The sequence below is a fragment of the Tursiops truncatus genome, chromosome 16 (assembly GCF_011762595.2).
Source record: "Tursiops truncatus isolate mTurTru1 chromosome 16, mTurTru1.mat.Y, whole genome shotgun sequence".
Taxonomy (NCBI): Eukaryota; Metazoa; Chordata; class Mammalia; order Artiodactyla; family Delphinidae; genus Tursiops; species Tursiops truncatus.
Genome location: NC_047049.1, coordinates 24,191,879 through 24,209,129, shown reverse-complemented (window position 1 = coordinate 24,209,129; position 17,251 = coordinate 24,191,879). Strand labels below are relative to the sequence as shown.

The following is a 17,251-nucleotide window of genomic DNA, read 5'->3' as shown; positions in this document are numbered from 1 at the left end:
TTTACTTCTTCACTCATTTATTTAGTCAATTTATTTATTTGTTTGTTTGTTTATTTGTAGTAGGAACAGGTTGTGTGGATCTATTCAGTCTTTTTAACCAAGCTAACCGGTTAGTTGGTTGGTTTGTAGGACATCAGACTGCAACCTTGGCCTGGCCTCTTGGGCAAGAAGCACCCACTGAATAAGCTAGCCTACCCAGTCATACCCAGAAGGAATCTGACCAACGGGGAGAGGTGCAGTTGCTGTTAAGCCAATAAAATTCAAGGCAGTTAAGATGACTGGGTTGTGACACTGTCTCCTTGTAGCAAGATCGATCGCCTGCAGTGGCAGATTGCCCGCTGCTTCCACCTCATGCCTGACCTTTCAATCTGCCTAATAAATCTGCCCGAGCTTTGTTGCCTCCTCTGGTATCAAGACGGGAGTTTGTATGGAGACCCTTTGGGAATCGATGTCAAACGCTCAGCAAATGTTCTGCTAGGTTAGGTCTGCAGCAGGCTGGAAAAGGAGCAGATTAAAGGAATCAAATATGGCCCAAACAGTTTTGGAGAGCACTAGGCAGCTGGGACTTTGTTCTGTCATTTAAGGTGAGCGTGGGGTCGGCTGATGAATGATAACAATTTTCTGCAGCACGTGGTCTTTTAATCTTCCCAACAGCCTGTAGGAGAAGTGTTAGCTATGATGACTGGAGCAGTTTTTCCCATGTTGTTTTGGGGTCCCAAATGCAGTGTTTAGATTTCATGGATACTAAATCCAATGATATCACAATGCCTATGCAAACAGGACCTGTGTTTGTCTTATTTTGTCTTTGGGTTTTTTTTTTTTTGCGGGGTGGGCGTGGGGGGGATAAAGAGTGCAAACTTGCTGCTTAAACAAATACGGTGAATTTGTTAGGAGGATGCAAAATATCTGGCAGAACCCAAGAGAGCAGGTGTTACTGGACCCGCTCAGGGACTGCAACCAGGATGTGAAGAGGCATCAACAACCAAGGGAGCCCCTCCCCCAACCCTCCCTTCCTCTCTTGAGCCTGTGGATTCCCCTCCTTGTTCATTTATTCGACTCCCCCCAAATTCCTTCTAGAACCACTCTGATCCATTAGAGGCATAGGTTTCTTTTAGGGCACAGTTGTTTTGCATTGCAGGCTGGAATTTCCATGTAGAGCCGCATGTCAGCGTTTCTGCTTTTCACAGCCTCACTGGATGCTGTTGAAGAGGGGAGCACTGTGTACAGAAAATGCTGTTTTTATTACTGAGTCACAGCACATAGCTTATAAGTCCTAAGGAAGCTAAAAAAGAGGCACTTATATCCAGGTTTAAACCAGGAGCTTTGCATATGTATTACAGATCATGATCATATATTAAAGTTATCTGGCAGAACGAATGGGTGTGTCCTTGGCTCTCCCTGGTCCTTGAGTTTGTACTTACTTCTCTGTCATTCTTCCAAAGGCTCCACCATTCACCCAGACCCTCATATCAACACGTGTCCACCGGTCCCTGATAGGGACCCCACCCTCCCTGTAGCAGGGTTTTTGCATTCTTGCCTTGGTATCTGCCCAGTGCTGTTTCCCACACTTGAGATTCCTTCTCTTTTCTTCCATGTATCTAACTCATATATCATTTAAGGTCAAGTTCAAGACCCTCACCTACCATGTACCTTTCCCTTCTAATACCATCCTTCACAGGTCTTCCTTATTTCAGAACTCGTTCAGTAGCCACTCACTTAATAGTTATGTACTGTAGAGGAGTGATGGCCGTTTGTATTAGTTTGCTGGGGCTGCCATAATAAAGAACCATAGACTGAGTAGCTTAAACAACAGACCTTTATTTGCTTACAGCTCTGGAGGCTGGACATCCCAGAGCAAGGTGTCGGAGGGTTTGGTTTCTCCTCTCCGCTTGGCTTGCAGATGGCCTTCTTCTCCCTGTGTCTTTCATCTGTGTGCCCACATCTCTGGTATCTCTTTGTGTGTCCAAATTTCCTTTTCTTATAAGAACAGGAGTCAGATTTGGATTAGGGCCCACCCTAATGGCCTCATTTGTACTTATTTACCTCTTTAAAGGCCTTATTTCCAAATACAGTCACATTCTGAGGTACTGAGGGTTTGGGCTTCAACATAAGAATTTTAGGAGGACCCAGTTCAGCCTGTAACACCAGTGGAGACAGGGCTGAACTAGAGAAAAAGTGATCCTTGTTCTCTTGTTGTTTGGCAGCCTGGTAGAAAAGATGAAACTGAGCAGGATGCAACGGGGCCCTCCTGGGTACAAAAGCCTTTCCTGTCTCCTGTTTCTTATTTGTAGGAAAAAGGCTTCAGCCTCCTAGACCTTCCCTGAGTTCCAAAGGGCAGATTCAAACAGTTCCTAAGTAGGGGATGGAGGGAATGCAGAAACAAAGAAGAAACAATAATGTATATCCCAACAAAGGATGTACATACAATGTATCTCCGAGTTCTTCTATATGAACTAGGGCCTCCACCCAGGCGGAGGCTGGTAACTTCTGGCTGAACGTAAGCAGGAGGAACCCAGACTGGTTGGAACCTGAAGGCTGATGACTGAGATTCCAGGAACACCACCTTTGTTACCTCACCACCAACCAATCAGAAGATGGTCACACCCTGTAGCCCACACCCCAAATTTTGCCTATACTTTTCCTCCCTCCCCCCCCCCCCCCCACGGCCCCATTCCGGCTTTTTGAGCATAAGCTGGCGGTTTTCTTTGCTGGACTCTTGCAATAAACCTTTCTCTACTCCAAACTCCGACGTTTCAGTTTGTTTGGCTTCACTGTGCATCGGGCACACAAACTTGGGTTCGACAACAAGGACAGATATGAAACCACCATTTCCGTGAATACATAATTAATCACCATGTGGGATGATCCAAGAAGCAGAATTCGTGGTACTTGAAAAGGTAGTCTGGTGTTGGGGGCAGGTCAGGAAGGTCCCCTGAGGAAGTGAGATCTGAAGGGTGGATGGATGGGAGTTAGTCAGGTGAAGAGGGAGGGTCGAGTATTCCAGACAGAGAGATCAGCCTTTGTGAATGCCAAGCAGCAGGGAAGAACATGACATACACAAGGAATTGAAAGAAGCCATTGTGGCAAGGAGTGAGTGGTGGGAGAAGGCACCAGAAAGCTAACGGGGCCAGATTACACAAGATACTATGTCTTAACATCCTCATTTCAGTGCTCAGGCATCCTGCCTCAGACTGTTTAAAATGTGTTTGTGTGTGGAGGAGGGGTGGCAAGTATCTTTTGCTTCTCTTTATGATCCTTTAGTGGGGAGAGCCTTTTGACTCTGATGCCAAAAGCTCAGCTCCTCTGTACCACCAGCGCAGAATCAAATCTTGGAGACAGAGTTTTGGGTGAAGTAGAAAAGAAGAGCTATATTACTTTGCCAGGCAAGGGGAGACACAGCGGGTTCCTGCCTCGAAAAACTATATGTCCCAACCCAGGAGGATTTGATGAGGAGTTTTATGACAATACTTCCCAAGGGTGGGGTTGCTGACAAGATTAGGGTGTGTGCAGGGTCTCAGATGGTCGGGTCTCCTAATCTTGATGAGCGTTTTTGGTCCCTTTAATCTTGCCACAGGTGGTTTCCTGGCTGCTCCTCCCTTGATTAGCAACTGTTCAAATCTGCCCTTTGGAACACAGGGAAGGTCATGGAGGCTAGAGTCTTGCCTACTAGAAATGGGGGACAAAAAGGCCTCCATGCCCGGGAGCCCCACAGGGCCCCGATCGGTTTCAAATCCTTTATAGTCTCCACAGCGTGCAGGAGAGGGCTGGGCATATAGTAGGTGCTCAGTAAATAAATTAAGTGGGTGTAATGAGAAATGAGATAGAAGCACTCTTATTTGTCGAAATAGGGGCTGACCCAATCTGGAGAGTGTTTCTCCGAAAGGCTCTAGAAGGTGAGGACTTTTGGTAGTATGATGCCACCTAGTGCTCCTTTTTATTACAACAGCAAAGGGGAGCAGGGTGATGGGCAGTCTTCTTCCATAATCTAGAAAACTGGAAATGAAGCATTTTCTTGCATCAGCATAAACTAATTTTTCCAGGTGCCCATCCTCTCATTCACTCATCCAGCCTTGTTGATGTCCACATGCATCTCTTTCCTGTGAGTCGAACATGTCACGTTCCTTTCTACCTCCAATGGTTCCCTGATTTCCCATGTTCCGTCTTTCTGTCCCCACATCATAAGTAATACTCTCAGGAATCAGAGTCTAGATTCCCTGAGCCACCCGTAGTGCTTGCTGTCAAGAGGGCCTGTTGTTAATAATACTATCACATCATGTTAGAATTAATTGTAGATTTTCCTTTCTCTCTTTTCCCCAAAGCCAGATTGTGAATGCAAAGGGGAGTGACTCTGCTTTAGTCACCTTTGTGGTTCCTGTGGCCAACCTTGTGCCTGCTAAAGTGTTTTCCGGACTGAACTGCTGTCACCCTGGCAGTCATCCACTTGTGAAACGTCCCTTAGGAAATGGGGAGACACATAGCCCCACAATTGACACCAGTAGAAGATATGCGTGGCCAGGGCCCTCTAGGTCTTTCTTTATGGCCATGTACCTTCAGGAGTGTTATGGAGTCTCTCTGGATCATGGTGGTCCCACAAACTGGTCCCGGTGTATAATCAAATTTTCTGTAAACACACAGAGCAGCCTGAGTCGTGTTTCCTGCTCCATCTTCGCCTCGTTTCTATTAGCTTGGCTTAAAGTTTGGTTCAACCTGCTTCTCCAGCTTCATCTGCCATCTCTTTCACCATTTTCCTGCACATTATGCCTCAGTCATATTTTTATTCTGTTTGTCCCAGATATACAGTCTCTGTTCATGAATGAGATATTGTACAAATGTTAATTTTCCCCAAATTAATTCATAAATTCAATGAAGTTCCAATTAATATTCCTCATGAGGAACCTGGAAAACATCCTGAAAATTATATGGGATAATAAAGATTTATGAAGAGCCAATGCAATTTTGACAGCGCAGGGATGAGAGTTCTGCCCTTTAACCATGATGACTGGCTACAAAACCATAGTAATAAAACCCTGTAGAACTGGCACAGGACTAAACCAGAGAGCTCGGAACAGATCCATTTATATTTGGGAACAGAGATGTTGAAAAATGGGCTCACTCCATTGAGAAAAATAAAATTGGATCCTTATCTCACACCGCATACAAAGGTGAACTCCAGAAGGATTACAGAACCAAATGTGCAAATGTACAGTTATTAAGCTAACAGAAGAAAATGATAGAGAATACCTTTATGACCTTGGGGTTGAGAGAAACTTAATAAATTATACTAAAAAAGCATAAAAAGATGAAGGGCTATAAAATTAAAGATTATCGTTCTACAAAGGACATCACAAGCAACGTGTCCAGTCTTTGAAAGCAGATTAATATCTAGACTTTACAAAGACCTTTTGCAAACCAAAAAGAAAAAGAGCAATAGAGAAATAGACAAAGGCTATAAATAGACAATTCACAGAAGGGGACCCCAAGTGTCTTATGAATGTATGAAGAAATGCTCAATTTCACTCATAGTCAGAGAAATGCAAATTAAAACAAAAATGTGTCGACACGACTTCCATGATACCGACAGAAATTTAAAAATTGGCTAATCAGATGAGTCAGTATTTGTAGGGCACTGAGAACAGTATCTGGCACTTAGTAAACACTACCTGACTGTTTATGAATACATAAACTACCACATGCTGGCAAGGATGGGAGCTGGGGACAGAAACCCTTATACTACATGCTGGAGCGTGGTGTAGTGCAGCAGTTCTGGTGTGCCATCTGGCAGTACTTGGTGAAGTCAAGTACCCAGGGCTTCCACCAGGCTACTAGGTAACTTTATGCCATGGGAAAATACCGTCCACCACGGTGTGAATTTGAAGAATGCATACCCTCTGGATGGTCACAGCCTGTAGGTTCATGGCTTGACTAAGGGACAAAGCTTTTGTGGGAACGAAAGGACATGTCTTCCTCCAGCAGGGCACATGACGTGGGCAAGGGGGTAGGGTCTGTTTTTCTGCCCCCACTGGCCCTCTGGCTGGATGTCATTGTGCAGGACAAGTTGAATTTGATGGCCCTGTGCATCCCCTATGGTTTTAACAATTTCACTCATAGGCATATATTTCAGAGGAGTTTGTACACAGGCCCATGAAGGACCACTGCCAAGGATGACCATGGCTGCATTGTTTGTGGTATTGGAGAGGTGGAGTCAGCCTTGGTATCCAGCACTTGGAGGCTGGAAGTAAAAGGTGTGGATGTTCCACACGGAAAGCTATGCAGCAATAATTAGCTGGGATCACTGGGATTACAACTGAAACAGGGGTAGAGCCTTAAAAAGAATGTTGAGTGAAAACAGTAGAAAACAAGATGATCCCTGAAGTCCAATACCATTATTACAATTTTAAAAAATGCATTTATGGAAAATGCTATATATTTTTCAAAAATATATATCCAAGCACAGTAGCATGAATTCCTATGGGGGCTGAGGATGAAGCATGGGAGTAGGGGTGAGGAAAATGAGAAAAAAGAATACCAGAGAGGCATCTTTAAAGAGTTTAATTACTCCAACTCTGCACCTGAAGTCTAAACGGGGTGGAGGAGGAGGGAGAGGGAGGAGGCAAGGGAGGAGAAAGGGTCTTTAAACATGACCCCCAGATACAGGCAGATTTTCACGATGTGGCTCCACATACGACCTCTGCACCCTATTTCCCTCACCACTAGTGGCTGAACCCTTTGGGGGCAGGGTCTGTGTTTTCTCTACCTTAGTTTTCCTCGTGTCCTGCACACAGTAGCTGCGTCGTAAGGGTTGGAATTGACTCGAACTGGGATTATTTTCTCTTCCCGTGGCCGAGTCACTTTGTGACAGAGGGCAGAGGGAGGCTGCCAGTCTTTCCTTCATCCAGAACCCTCTGATCCACATCTCCTTCTAAGCGTCAGTCCTTGGTACTCCGTTATCTGCTTTCGGGTCGTGCCTTGCCTCTCCTTTCTCGGGTGTTTCTAACTTCTGCGAACACCCTGGGACTCCTCCCAGCGGCCCAGAGGCACCGCCCCTCATCTCCCTGGCCCCACCCTTTACGGGATATTTGCGTGCGACTCTGAGGAACACCGCCCCGGCGCCGGCCTCGGAGGCTCCACCCCTTTCGAACATTCGCTAGTGCCTCCAGAGGGCATGGCGGTTGCTCGGAGACCGGAGGACGCGCCGAGCGGCGGGTTTCCGCCCCCTGCAGGAGATAGAAATAACGTGGCGCCGTTTTAGACGCTGGGGGCGGTCCGTAGCCCCTTCCTCAGACTCCGACCCATCTTGCGCGACCTCCACAGCGGCTTCTGAGGCGACCCGCAGAGCGCGTCAGGATGGCCGAGGTCAGAAGTCAGCGTCCCTCTTTCTGTCGCGTCTCGTTCGACCCCTCCCCGTCGTCTCACTTCTACTATCCCTTGTCACATCCAATGATTCCGAATATTCCCCCAGTCAACGTCCTGTCCCCAGCCGCAGCCTCATCCCCCTCCCCCTTTCCTGTTGGCTCTGGCTCCGTTATCTCTTGCCCCTCCTTCCATTGGGTGGAAACTGCCCCCTGCACACACACACCACTCTTAAACTGGCGCGGTGCTAAGTGCCGTAGGAAATTCATAAGTTTCCACACTCACACATGACAGGCCCCCACCCCTAGATTTTGAGCCATAAGGTGATACCACAAGAGAGATACACACAGAAATATTGATGTCTAGCTGACTGGGAGGACCTGAAGAAGGCTTCATAAATACTCAGTGTCACTCCTGTTCACTGACCCCTGACCACCTGTCATGCCACGATTCCCTATCATCTGATCGCCTGCTATGACACATCTTCATGAAGCTTTTCAGCCCATCGCCACTGCCCTGTGTTGTCACTGACCACTCTTTTACTATCTTAAGCCTTGCATTCACTTCCCCACTTTGTAGCGCACCCCAACTTGAGTCTCACTGATGAGAGGTTATTTCTGCAACCCTTTAGTGACCCCTTGCCTGTCCATTAGCACCCTCATTTACAACCTGGACAACCTCAGGCCCCTGTCATCACTTGCCAGTCACGGTCCTCCTCCATTATGGCCCTAATGCAAATCCTTCATCACCCCATCAGAGTCCTTCCCCATATTATCTTTCACATGGTCAGTCCCAGCCAGGATCAGCTACACAGTTTGTGGGGCTCAAGGAAAGATGAAAATGCAGAGCCTCTTGTTAAAAAAATTATTAAGAATTTCAGCAGAGCATTAAACCAAGGCTAGGGCACTTCTGAGCAAGGAGCCCCGTGCAACTGAATAGTTCACACACCCATGAAGCCAGCCCTGGTGCCAGCTTCTCTCACCACCATCATGCCCCCACCCCTGTTCCAGTTCCTTCTCTGGTCTCCTGTACACCATTCACATCCCCTCATCATTCCATCTCCTCCACATCTAGTCCCCCCCTTGCAAACTCCATCTTCCTGTGGTCAACCACTCTCTCCTTATCATACAGTCCCTCTCATACTCTCCATCTTCCTCCCTCCCCAGGCTCCATCACTGGCATCTCTCTCTTGCGTCCATCCTGCAGCCACACTTCTTATTTACGGTGCCCACACTCATTCATGTCTCTTTTCTTCCCATTTCCTCCTCCTGTTCCTTCTAGTTCTCCTTGAATTTTTCCGTTGTTTCCTTTTGAGTATTTTCTCCTTTTCTCCCCCACTAGTCATCTTTGTGTATTTCATTCTTATTCATTTACCCTATGTAAGCCCCAGATACAAATACTATAAACTAGTTATTTCCCAGTCTCTCTTCCCTTTCACAATCTCCTGTCATTCCTTCATTTCTTTTATTTTTGTTTTCAATTGACCTCAGCCAAGTTTTCCTCACTTCTGCTTTCATAAGTTGGCATTTCCACTTTGGTCTCATTTTTCACTGCAGCTCTCTTTTCCTTTTTCCTTTTCCTTCCCTTCACTAATTGGTACTCCCAGCACCTAGAACATTGCCTGGCTAATCGTAAACACTCAGTAGATAGGTATCGTATGAAGGAGCATCACAGTTCCTTTCTGATCAATTCATGTTGAAATCATGCTTCTGAATTAGATAGCATTATATGCTGTAACAGTGTAGATACCAACTGGTTATTGGTCACAGCTAAGAGATTATTTTTGCTTTGCTTTTAATAGCAGTATATTTTAAAATGGCAACATAAACAAATCTCTTCTGTTCATAAAAGTTTCTTTCAAACTTTTCTTTCTTTGATATTTTTCCATTCCTGTGCTAAGTGCCAAGTGTACAGGGAAAACCTTTCCTGTGAACAAATCATTAGGCTAGTGATCAAGTGTTGACATTAATACCGTTTACAGGGATGGAACCTAGAACATTGCTGTGATAAATGTTTGTGTGTGTTTATGTTTAGCATCAACAAGGGGAAAGTACAGAGCAGCAGCACCATTCCTTAATATGATTTTTCCTCCTTTGTGGAATCGCTGTATCGTGATCTTTGCGATAATCTGCTTTTTAGTCAGGAAGAAAACCTGTGTTGAGTTTAACGTTAGTACTAATGCTGTTATACAAAATGTTATATAGATATGCTTGTGACTCCACATCTGTTTTAAGATGTGGACTCTGTTTTGTTTGCATATCATATTTAGAAGTGTAATCAAGAGTACAAGTGTTTTATTTTTTTAATAAATTTATTGTATTTATTTATTTTGGCTGCATTGGGTCTTCGTTGCTACACGCGGGCTTTCTCTAGTTGTGGCGAGCGCGAGCTACTCTTCCTTGCAGTGCGCGGGCTTCTTATTGCCATGGCTTCTCTTGTTGCAGAGCATGGGCTCTAGCCACATGGGCTTCAGTAGCTGCAGCACGTGGGCTCAGTAGTTGTGGCTCTTGGGCTCTAGAGCGCAGGCTCAGTAGTTGTGGTACACGGGCTCAGTTGCTCTGCGGCATGTGGGATCTTCCCGGACCAGGGATTGAACCTGTGTCCCCTGCATTGGCAGGCGGATTCTTAAGCTCTGTGCCACCAGGGAAGCCCCAGTACAAGTGTTTTTGAAAAGCAAGAATATGTAGACTTTCTCCATGTTGGGCAAGGCAGGCTTGACAAAGCAGAAGGTAAACTAGACTACTTACCCAAAATCTTCAGGGTGAGTTTGAATTTTACTTTATTATTGGGATTAGAGATTGTCTCAGTTAATTTCTTTGATTAGCAGTAGAGGTTTTGTTTGCTTTTTGTTTTTGTTTTAATTAATTTTTATTGGAGTATAGTTGATTTACAATGTTGTGTTAGTTTTGGGTGTACAGCAAAGTGAGTCGTTATACATATACATATACATATATCCACTCTTTTTAGTTTCTTTTCCATTATAGGTCACTACAGAGTATTGAGTAGAGTTCCCTGTGCTATACAGTAGGTCCTTATTAGTTATCTATTTTATATATAGTAGTGTGTATATGTCAATCCCAACCTCCCAATTTATCCCTCCTCACCCTCTTTACCCCCCTGGTAACCATAAGTTTGTTTTCTACATCTGTGACTCTATTTCTGTTTTGTAAGTAGGTTCATTTGTACCATTTTTTTAGATTCCACATGTAAGTGCTATCATATGCTATTTGTCTTTCTCTGTCTGACTTAACTCAATATGATAATCTCCAGGTACCTCCATGTTGTTGCAAATGCCATTATTTCATTCTTTTTTATGGCTGAGTAGTATTCCATTGTATATATGTACCACATCTTGTTTATCCATTCCTCTGTTCATGGACATTTAGGTTGTGGAAGCATGTCCTGGCTGTTGTAATTGGTGCTGCAGTGAACACTGGGGTGCATGTATCTTTTCAAATTCTGGTTTTCTTCAGGTATATGCCCAGGAGTGGAATTGCTGGATCATATGGTAGCTCTATTTTTAGTTTTTTTAAGAAACCTCCATACTGTTCTCCATAGTGGCTGTATCAATTTACATTCCCACCAATAGTGTTAGCAATAGAGTTTTTATGTTAAAGTCCTTTTTAGTGTAGAATATCAAAGCATAATGTTGCAAACAAAAATAAGACCTTTCAAACCTTATCAGTTCTTTGCTCAAAAGGCTAAGTGATTACCTGTGGCTTCCAGAATAATTCTCTCTGTATTCCCTAGAATGCCATTCGAGGCCTCCAGTCTGTCCCTAACTCCCTGTCTAGTCTCCTTCCTTCTCCCTGTCATATTTCTTGTACTTTAAGCTAACTTGAGCTTCTTAATCAATCTCAAATCCTAGATACCTGCTTGTCCCTGAGCCTTTGATGAAGCTTTGCCATGGGACAGGAATGCCCTTTCTCTTTACATCTACCTGTGAAAACTCCAGTCTCCCTTTTGTGCCTTCTTAAATGCCACTTCCTTTATGAAATTTGCTTTAATTCTTGCTGCTGGGAGTAATTCCGTCTTCCTATAGGTTCTTGTAGAACTCTGAATCCATTTTATGGCAGGTATCAAATTCTATACTTCCATTTTCTGCCCACATACCGCATCAGCTCTTCATGTATATATTTCCTATGGAAAGGCCGTGTAGTCCTTACTTTGATATCTCCTCCAGCCTCCATCATTCCAACTTACATACAGCAGATGTTCAATCAATATTTTCTGAGTAAATATATTAACCATACTCATTCTTTTTTAAATTATTATTGTGCTGTATGTAGTTTGAAGTAGGGCATCTGTAACATAGTGCCACAAACTGGATGGCTTAACAGCAGAAATTTATTATTTCACAGTTCTGGAGGCCACGAAGTCTGAAATCAAGGTGTCCACAGAGCCATGCTCTGAGACTGAGTAAAATGTTTCCTTGCTTCTTCCTAGCTTTTGGTGGTAGCCCGCAACCCTTAGCTTTCCTTGGCTTGCAGCTATACCAGCCTAATGTCTCCCTTCACTGGTCACATGGAGTTCTCGTGTGGGGGGTAGGGTGTGTCTGTATCCAAATGCCACACCCTTTTTTTTTTTTTTACACCCTTTCTTAATTGAGTTATAATTGACATGTAACATTGTATTAGTTTTAGGTGTACGACGTAATGATTTGATATATGTATACATTTCTCTTTCTCTTTTTCTTTTTTTTTGGCTGCGCAGCATGTGGGATCTTAATTCCCTGACCAGGGATTGAACCTGTGCCCCCTGCATTGGGAGCTTGGAGTCTTAACCACTGGACCACCAGGAGAGTTACATATATGTGTACATTTCGAAGTGATTACCACAATAAGTTTAGTTAACATCCATCACACCACATAGTTACAAATTTTCCCCCTTTTTATAAAGACACCAGTCACATGGTATTAGGACCCACCCTACTCCAGTATGACCTTAACTTAACTAATTGTATATGTAATGACTCTATTTCCAAATAAGGTCACATTCACAGTTACTGGGGGTTAGGACTTCAACATATCTTTCTAGGTGACACAGTTCAACCATAACACTAGGGAAATAAGAATTCATATATAACCATATAGTCCTGGGTTATCATCTAAGTCATAGTCAGACTTGCTTGAATTACATCTGTATGTTTGGGCTTACATTTTAAATAATTTGCTGCCCAGCTAATCATGGAAAGCAAATGTGAAGGCCCATGACCATTGCCCAGGGGACATTTCAAAATTCCTGTGGAGATGACCTAGGCTAATTTTTTAAGGGGTAAACATGATGGGATATTTTTAAAGAGAATATTCCATGTTCTGGATGGGTTCCACTGTAAGTGTGGTTTCATGGTATCTATATTATGTCTGACCTCAACATACCGTGGCTTCCATCTGCAGTCCTGGGGGCAGTAAGAAGCAGGCTTGGAATAATCATAATAGCTCTCGAAATTTATTGAGTACCTGCTGTTTGCCGGGCACTTGGCTAAGTGTTTAACATGAATTATCCCATTTAATCTAATCCTTAACACTATGTGGTAGAAAATATTACTGTCCCAGTGCTACGTATACATATATACAGGTATCGGGATGAACAAGGAGCCTTCCCATCATATAGCTTTAAATCGTCTGCTTGTCAGTGGCTTTTATTTTGCTTGTACGAAGGTCTTTTATTCACGAATAATAAGTCAGTCCTGAATAGTGATGGGGTAAATATTTCAATCTTTGCTTGTATGGAGGTCTTTTATTCACGAATAATAAGTCATTCCTGAATAGTGATGGGGTAAATATTTCAATCTTCATTCCCGTCTTTGCCCTTTTGAACAGGAAAAGAGTGAAAAACTAGTGCTGGAGGAAACTGCGTATGAAGAAATAGAAAGGGATTTTCAGGAGGTTCTCAGCGAACTTACAGGGGACAAAAGTTTGGAGAGATTTAGGGTTGAATATGAGAAGCTTCATGCTGTCATGAAAAAGTCTTATGACAATGAAAAGCGTTTGATGGCCAAGTGCAGAGAGCTGAATGCGGAGATCGTGGTTAATTCCGCGAAGGTCGCCACTGCCCTGAAGCTCTCTCAGGATGATCAGATCACCATCACATCCCTGAAGAAGGTCAGTGATCTTCTAGAAATGGAACCAATGGCGAGCTTTCATAAATGCATCCTGTACTTAAAACATCATCCTTTCATTATACTGGCAGCTCTAGGCTGGTAGTAAAAGAGTTATTAAGTAAAAATTTACATGATTTATATATTCATTAAGCCTAGGGAATAATGTTAATTTTCAAAGAACTTAATTAGCTTGAGTGAATTTCACAATGCAGAAAATAAGGTAGAACCTTACTGGCTTGGTTTCTAAGAAATACTGTGTTCACAAAAACAATTGGCCATAAGTAAGTATAGTATTAGGAATATCAGTATGTCTTGTTTGACCCAAGATAAGTAATTAAATATCTTATGATGATAGCTTGTAAAAGATCTTTTCATGTTTCTACGTTTTCCAGTGTTTTAGGAGAGGTTACCTTGAGAATTTCCAGATGGTAGTTTTCATGATCTTTCCTCTTATCGCCCCTTTGCTTCTGCCTTGATCGTCCCATTTCCTCATAATGCGAGAACAGGGATTCAGTCTGGGAGGGATATTGAGGAAGTATGGCTTTTATTTACACTTTATTTTTTCATCCTCAAGTGTGTTGCATTATTTTGAAGGTAAAACACAAATGTTCCTTGTAGATTGCAGGGTGTTAAGAGGTTAAGATATTTTAATTTATAATTGAAACCCTAGTGCTGAGAAATAATTTGCAGTTTTTTTTAGATAATTCCCTTGATATCATGCAATTAAACATACCCCAATTCTAATGAAGTTCCAAGACTAGTGCAAAATGTAACTTACCTGTTTTCTTAGGAACCACTATTTTTAGTGTCTTTTTCTCTCTATTGTTATTTTCTTCTTCTCCTTGCAAAATACCAATATAAGAAGGCTTTAAATCATGTTATGATGAGAAAAGACCCCACTTTTTATTGTAAATTAAAAAACTGGAAATGGAAGTCATGAATAGATTAAAATATAATTGGTGAATTTGCTTTGGACAAGATTTCATATAATCATATTTCATTTAAATATCCTTCATTTGTTTTGCCAAAAATAGTACATATGGTTGCTACAGAAAAACATACCCCTTAAACTGACATTTTGTTTTGAATCACTAAATTATGTGCTGCAGTTACCCAAGAATCATCTCTCTCTCTCTCTAATGTAATAGCATGAATTTATTTAATTAAATAATTTCTTCCACTCATTTTATTCCTTGTCAACATAAAATAATATTTTCACCTTAAGCATATAGATTCTTACCTGTATAAAAGGACTCACACTGCACTTGATGAAAATTTGCAAGAAAATTAAGTGGCAGGGCAAAACTCAAGGCTGTTGCAACATTTACTGTCCTTCGTCCGTGTACTCGAATGGCTGTAATTCACTTTTAAGTATTTCTGTTAATATTCCACTTTGTATTCAGAATAGTTTTGTTTTTCCCCTATAAGCATTTGATGAGAAGGCCTGGGCTTGGGTTTCTGGAAATGGGAATTATCAAGGCTGTTGTGTACAATTAGGTGACAGCCAAGACCTCATTTCTATGGATGGCTCTAAAGTTCACCTTGCCATCCAGGAGCTCACTTGGGGCCTGAGGGCAAAATATATTTTTAATATGGAACCTATCAAGAGCTTCAAATTTAGGACTTGGATCCAAGACCATTCCTTATGTGATAAAGCTTTTTTTTTTTTCCTATAAAATATCTGGACTTGGAAAGCACATAAGCTTTCATTTTCAATTTTGTAAACCTATCTTAACATCTTTACTAGAAATAATACCATTAGTTATAGCAGCCCCTGTAGTATGTAGCAGCCCTGTGGCCACATTTACCTACACAAGAGAAAATATCCTTTGCCAGTATCCCCTTTAAAACTGCTTTTCAGTATTGACTAACTCATGTTGAACAATGCAGTAAATCAATATACATTTAATACATAGTGTATAACATGTAATCTTCTTTCCCCATAAATAGCTTCTATAATGTAGTTGTTTTATTATTCTATTTATTCAATTTAGCTTGCATCTGGAACCTAGTTTGGTTTTTCTCACTGATATCCCATGACCCACCTAGGAAATCGAAAAGGCTTGGAAGATGGTGGACTCAGCCTATGACAAAGAGCAGAAGGCAAAGGAGACGATTCTTGCCCTGAAAGAGGAAATAGTGAACCTAAGCAAACTAGTCGAGCAAGGGTCTGGACTCTCCATGGACCAGGATAGCAAGTAGGTCATAGCCGTCTTGATTCATGTTGAACTTGCTTTTGCAGAGGCCTCCTTCTTCAACAGACAGCCTGGGACTTGCCGGTACCATCTTGAATGTTCTTTGTGAATACAAGACTCTACTTTGTTGGGTTCCCAGAGACAGCTTTCTATCTATTGCCATTTTTTTCTTTTTAATACTCCCTTTCTCCATGCCCAAGAGCTTCTAATTCATGGTTATATCAAACTTCTGGCTCTATAAAATCAGTGCTACAGTTTTAAAATGAGTAAAGATTTTAACTTTATTTCTCTCAAACTTGTGTGGAATGGCTGACTTTCTACCCAGATTCCCAGCCCCTCCCATACACCCCCTGCCCCATGATTAGCCATATCACTGTCCTTCCTACCACCTCAGATTCTAGGCCAGAAAACAGTTGCTCTTCACACTTGTTACTCCTTCATCCCTTAACGTTTCGTCTTGTTGACTCAGTCTTCTAAACATCACTTCATTCTTCCCCTCCTCCTGTCAGCAGCGGCTCCCCTGTTCTCTGCTGGATTTGGCAGTAGACTCCTAACTGTTCTCCCTGCCTTTGAGGAGACATCTCCCCTCTTTACCATCTTCCATACCAGACTTATTCTTCTAAAACATGTAGCTACATGCTTCCATCTCCAGCATATGCACCTTCGACAGCTACCCGTTTCCTAAGGATAAAGCCCAAAGTCTTGAACGTGTCTTACAGAGCCCTTTGTAGATCTGCCCCAGTCAGCCTTGCTAGACTCACGCCCAGCAGCACCATGCTTGCTCATGCCTCTATGTCTTTGGACATACTGTTTTCTATGCCAGGGATCCTTTTTCTTCCCTCTCCACTCAGTAAACAACTATTCATCCTTCAAGACCTATCTTAAACACCATCTTAACTTTATCACCGTCAGCATCTCTGTTCCAAACTCCTCCCAAGCCTCAGACCCAGTGACCAGGCAGAAGAGTCATTGTGTTCCCTGTTTCCATAGGACCCAACATCTCCCTCAAGTATGGCACTGATCACATGGTACTGAAATTATTTGAGCTTCTCTGCCCATTAAGCTGTAAACTCCTTGAGGGAAGACATCTATCTTTACCTTTCCCCCAGGAATCTAGCACTCTGTAGGGCATGCAAAACCTTGCATAAATTAATGAGCCAGGAATGAGCATACACTTCCTTAGGCATCCTTAACTAAATCTACCTGCTGTCTAGATTTCTTGTACTTTCTAGATACGTTTATCAAATGTTGAATAGGTAAAATAAACAGTAGATGTGGTGTTCATAATAATGGACTCTATTTTCTTATTAAAAGAAGTCATGCACAATCAGAGCAACTATTGAAGAACAACTGTTGAAGAGCATCGTGAGGGAACTGATTTGGTTAGGAGGAGTTTTAATGAAAATCAGAACATGAGGAGGAGAACTGATGAAACAATCCAACTCAGAATTTTATCTTCAGCAGTGCGCTTAGGTGTAGCTGTCTGTCTTTACAGTAACCTTAGAATTTAAGGTCTTGTTTATGGAGAAGAGTTTGCGGTTTTGAAGGTTCTTAATTAAACAATTACATCAAAAGTGTTGGTCGATACATATTATCGAATTAC

The 17,251-nt window shown here is 42.6% G+C and overlaps 1 protein-coding gene and 1 long non-coding RNA gene across 2 annotated transcripts in view; one reads left to right on the top strand and one right to left on the bottom strand.

Moving 5' to 3' along the window:
- Window positions 1-350: 350 nt before the first annotated feature.
- LOC141276798 (uncharacterized) lies at window positions 351-7,016 on the bottom strand. The gene is made up of 3 exons (XR_012326910.1): window positions 6,755-7,016; window positions 2,426-4,803; window positions 351-1,217 (listed from the first exon to the last, which is right to left on the bottom strand). It is a non-coding gene; the product is annotated as an uncharacterized lncRNA (long non-coding RNA).
- Window positions 7,017-7,135: 119 nt separating this feature from the next.
- The window catches only part of CFAP58 (cilia and flagella associated protein 58), a 117,010-nt gene continuing 106,894 nt past the window's right edge, over window positions 7,136-17,251 (top strand). Inside the window, exons 1-3 of the mRNA XM_073793987.1 lie at window positions 7,136-7,353; window positions 13,173-13,454; window positions 15,503-15,651. Coding sequence (XP_073650088.1) covers window positions 7,345-7,353; window positions 13,173-13,454; window positions 15,503-15,651 — 440 coding nt within the window. The 5' untranslated portion in view covers window positions 7,136-7,344. The remainder of the gene's footprint in view (window positions 7,354-13,172; window positions 13,455-15,502; window positions 15,652-17,251) is intronic.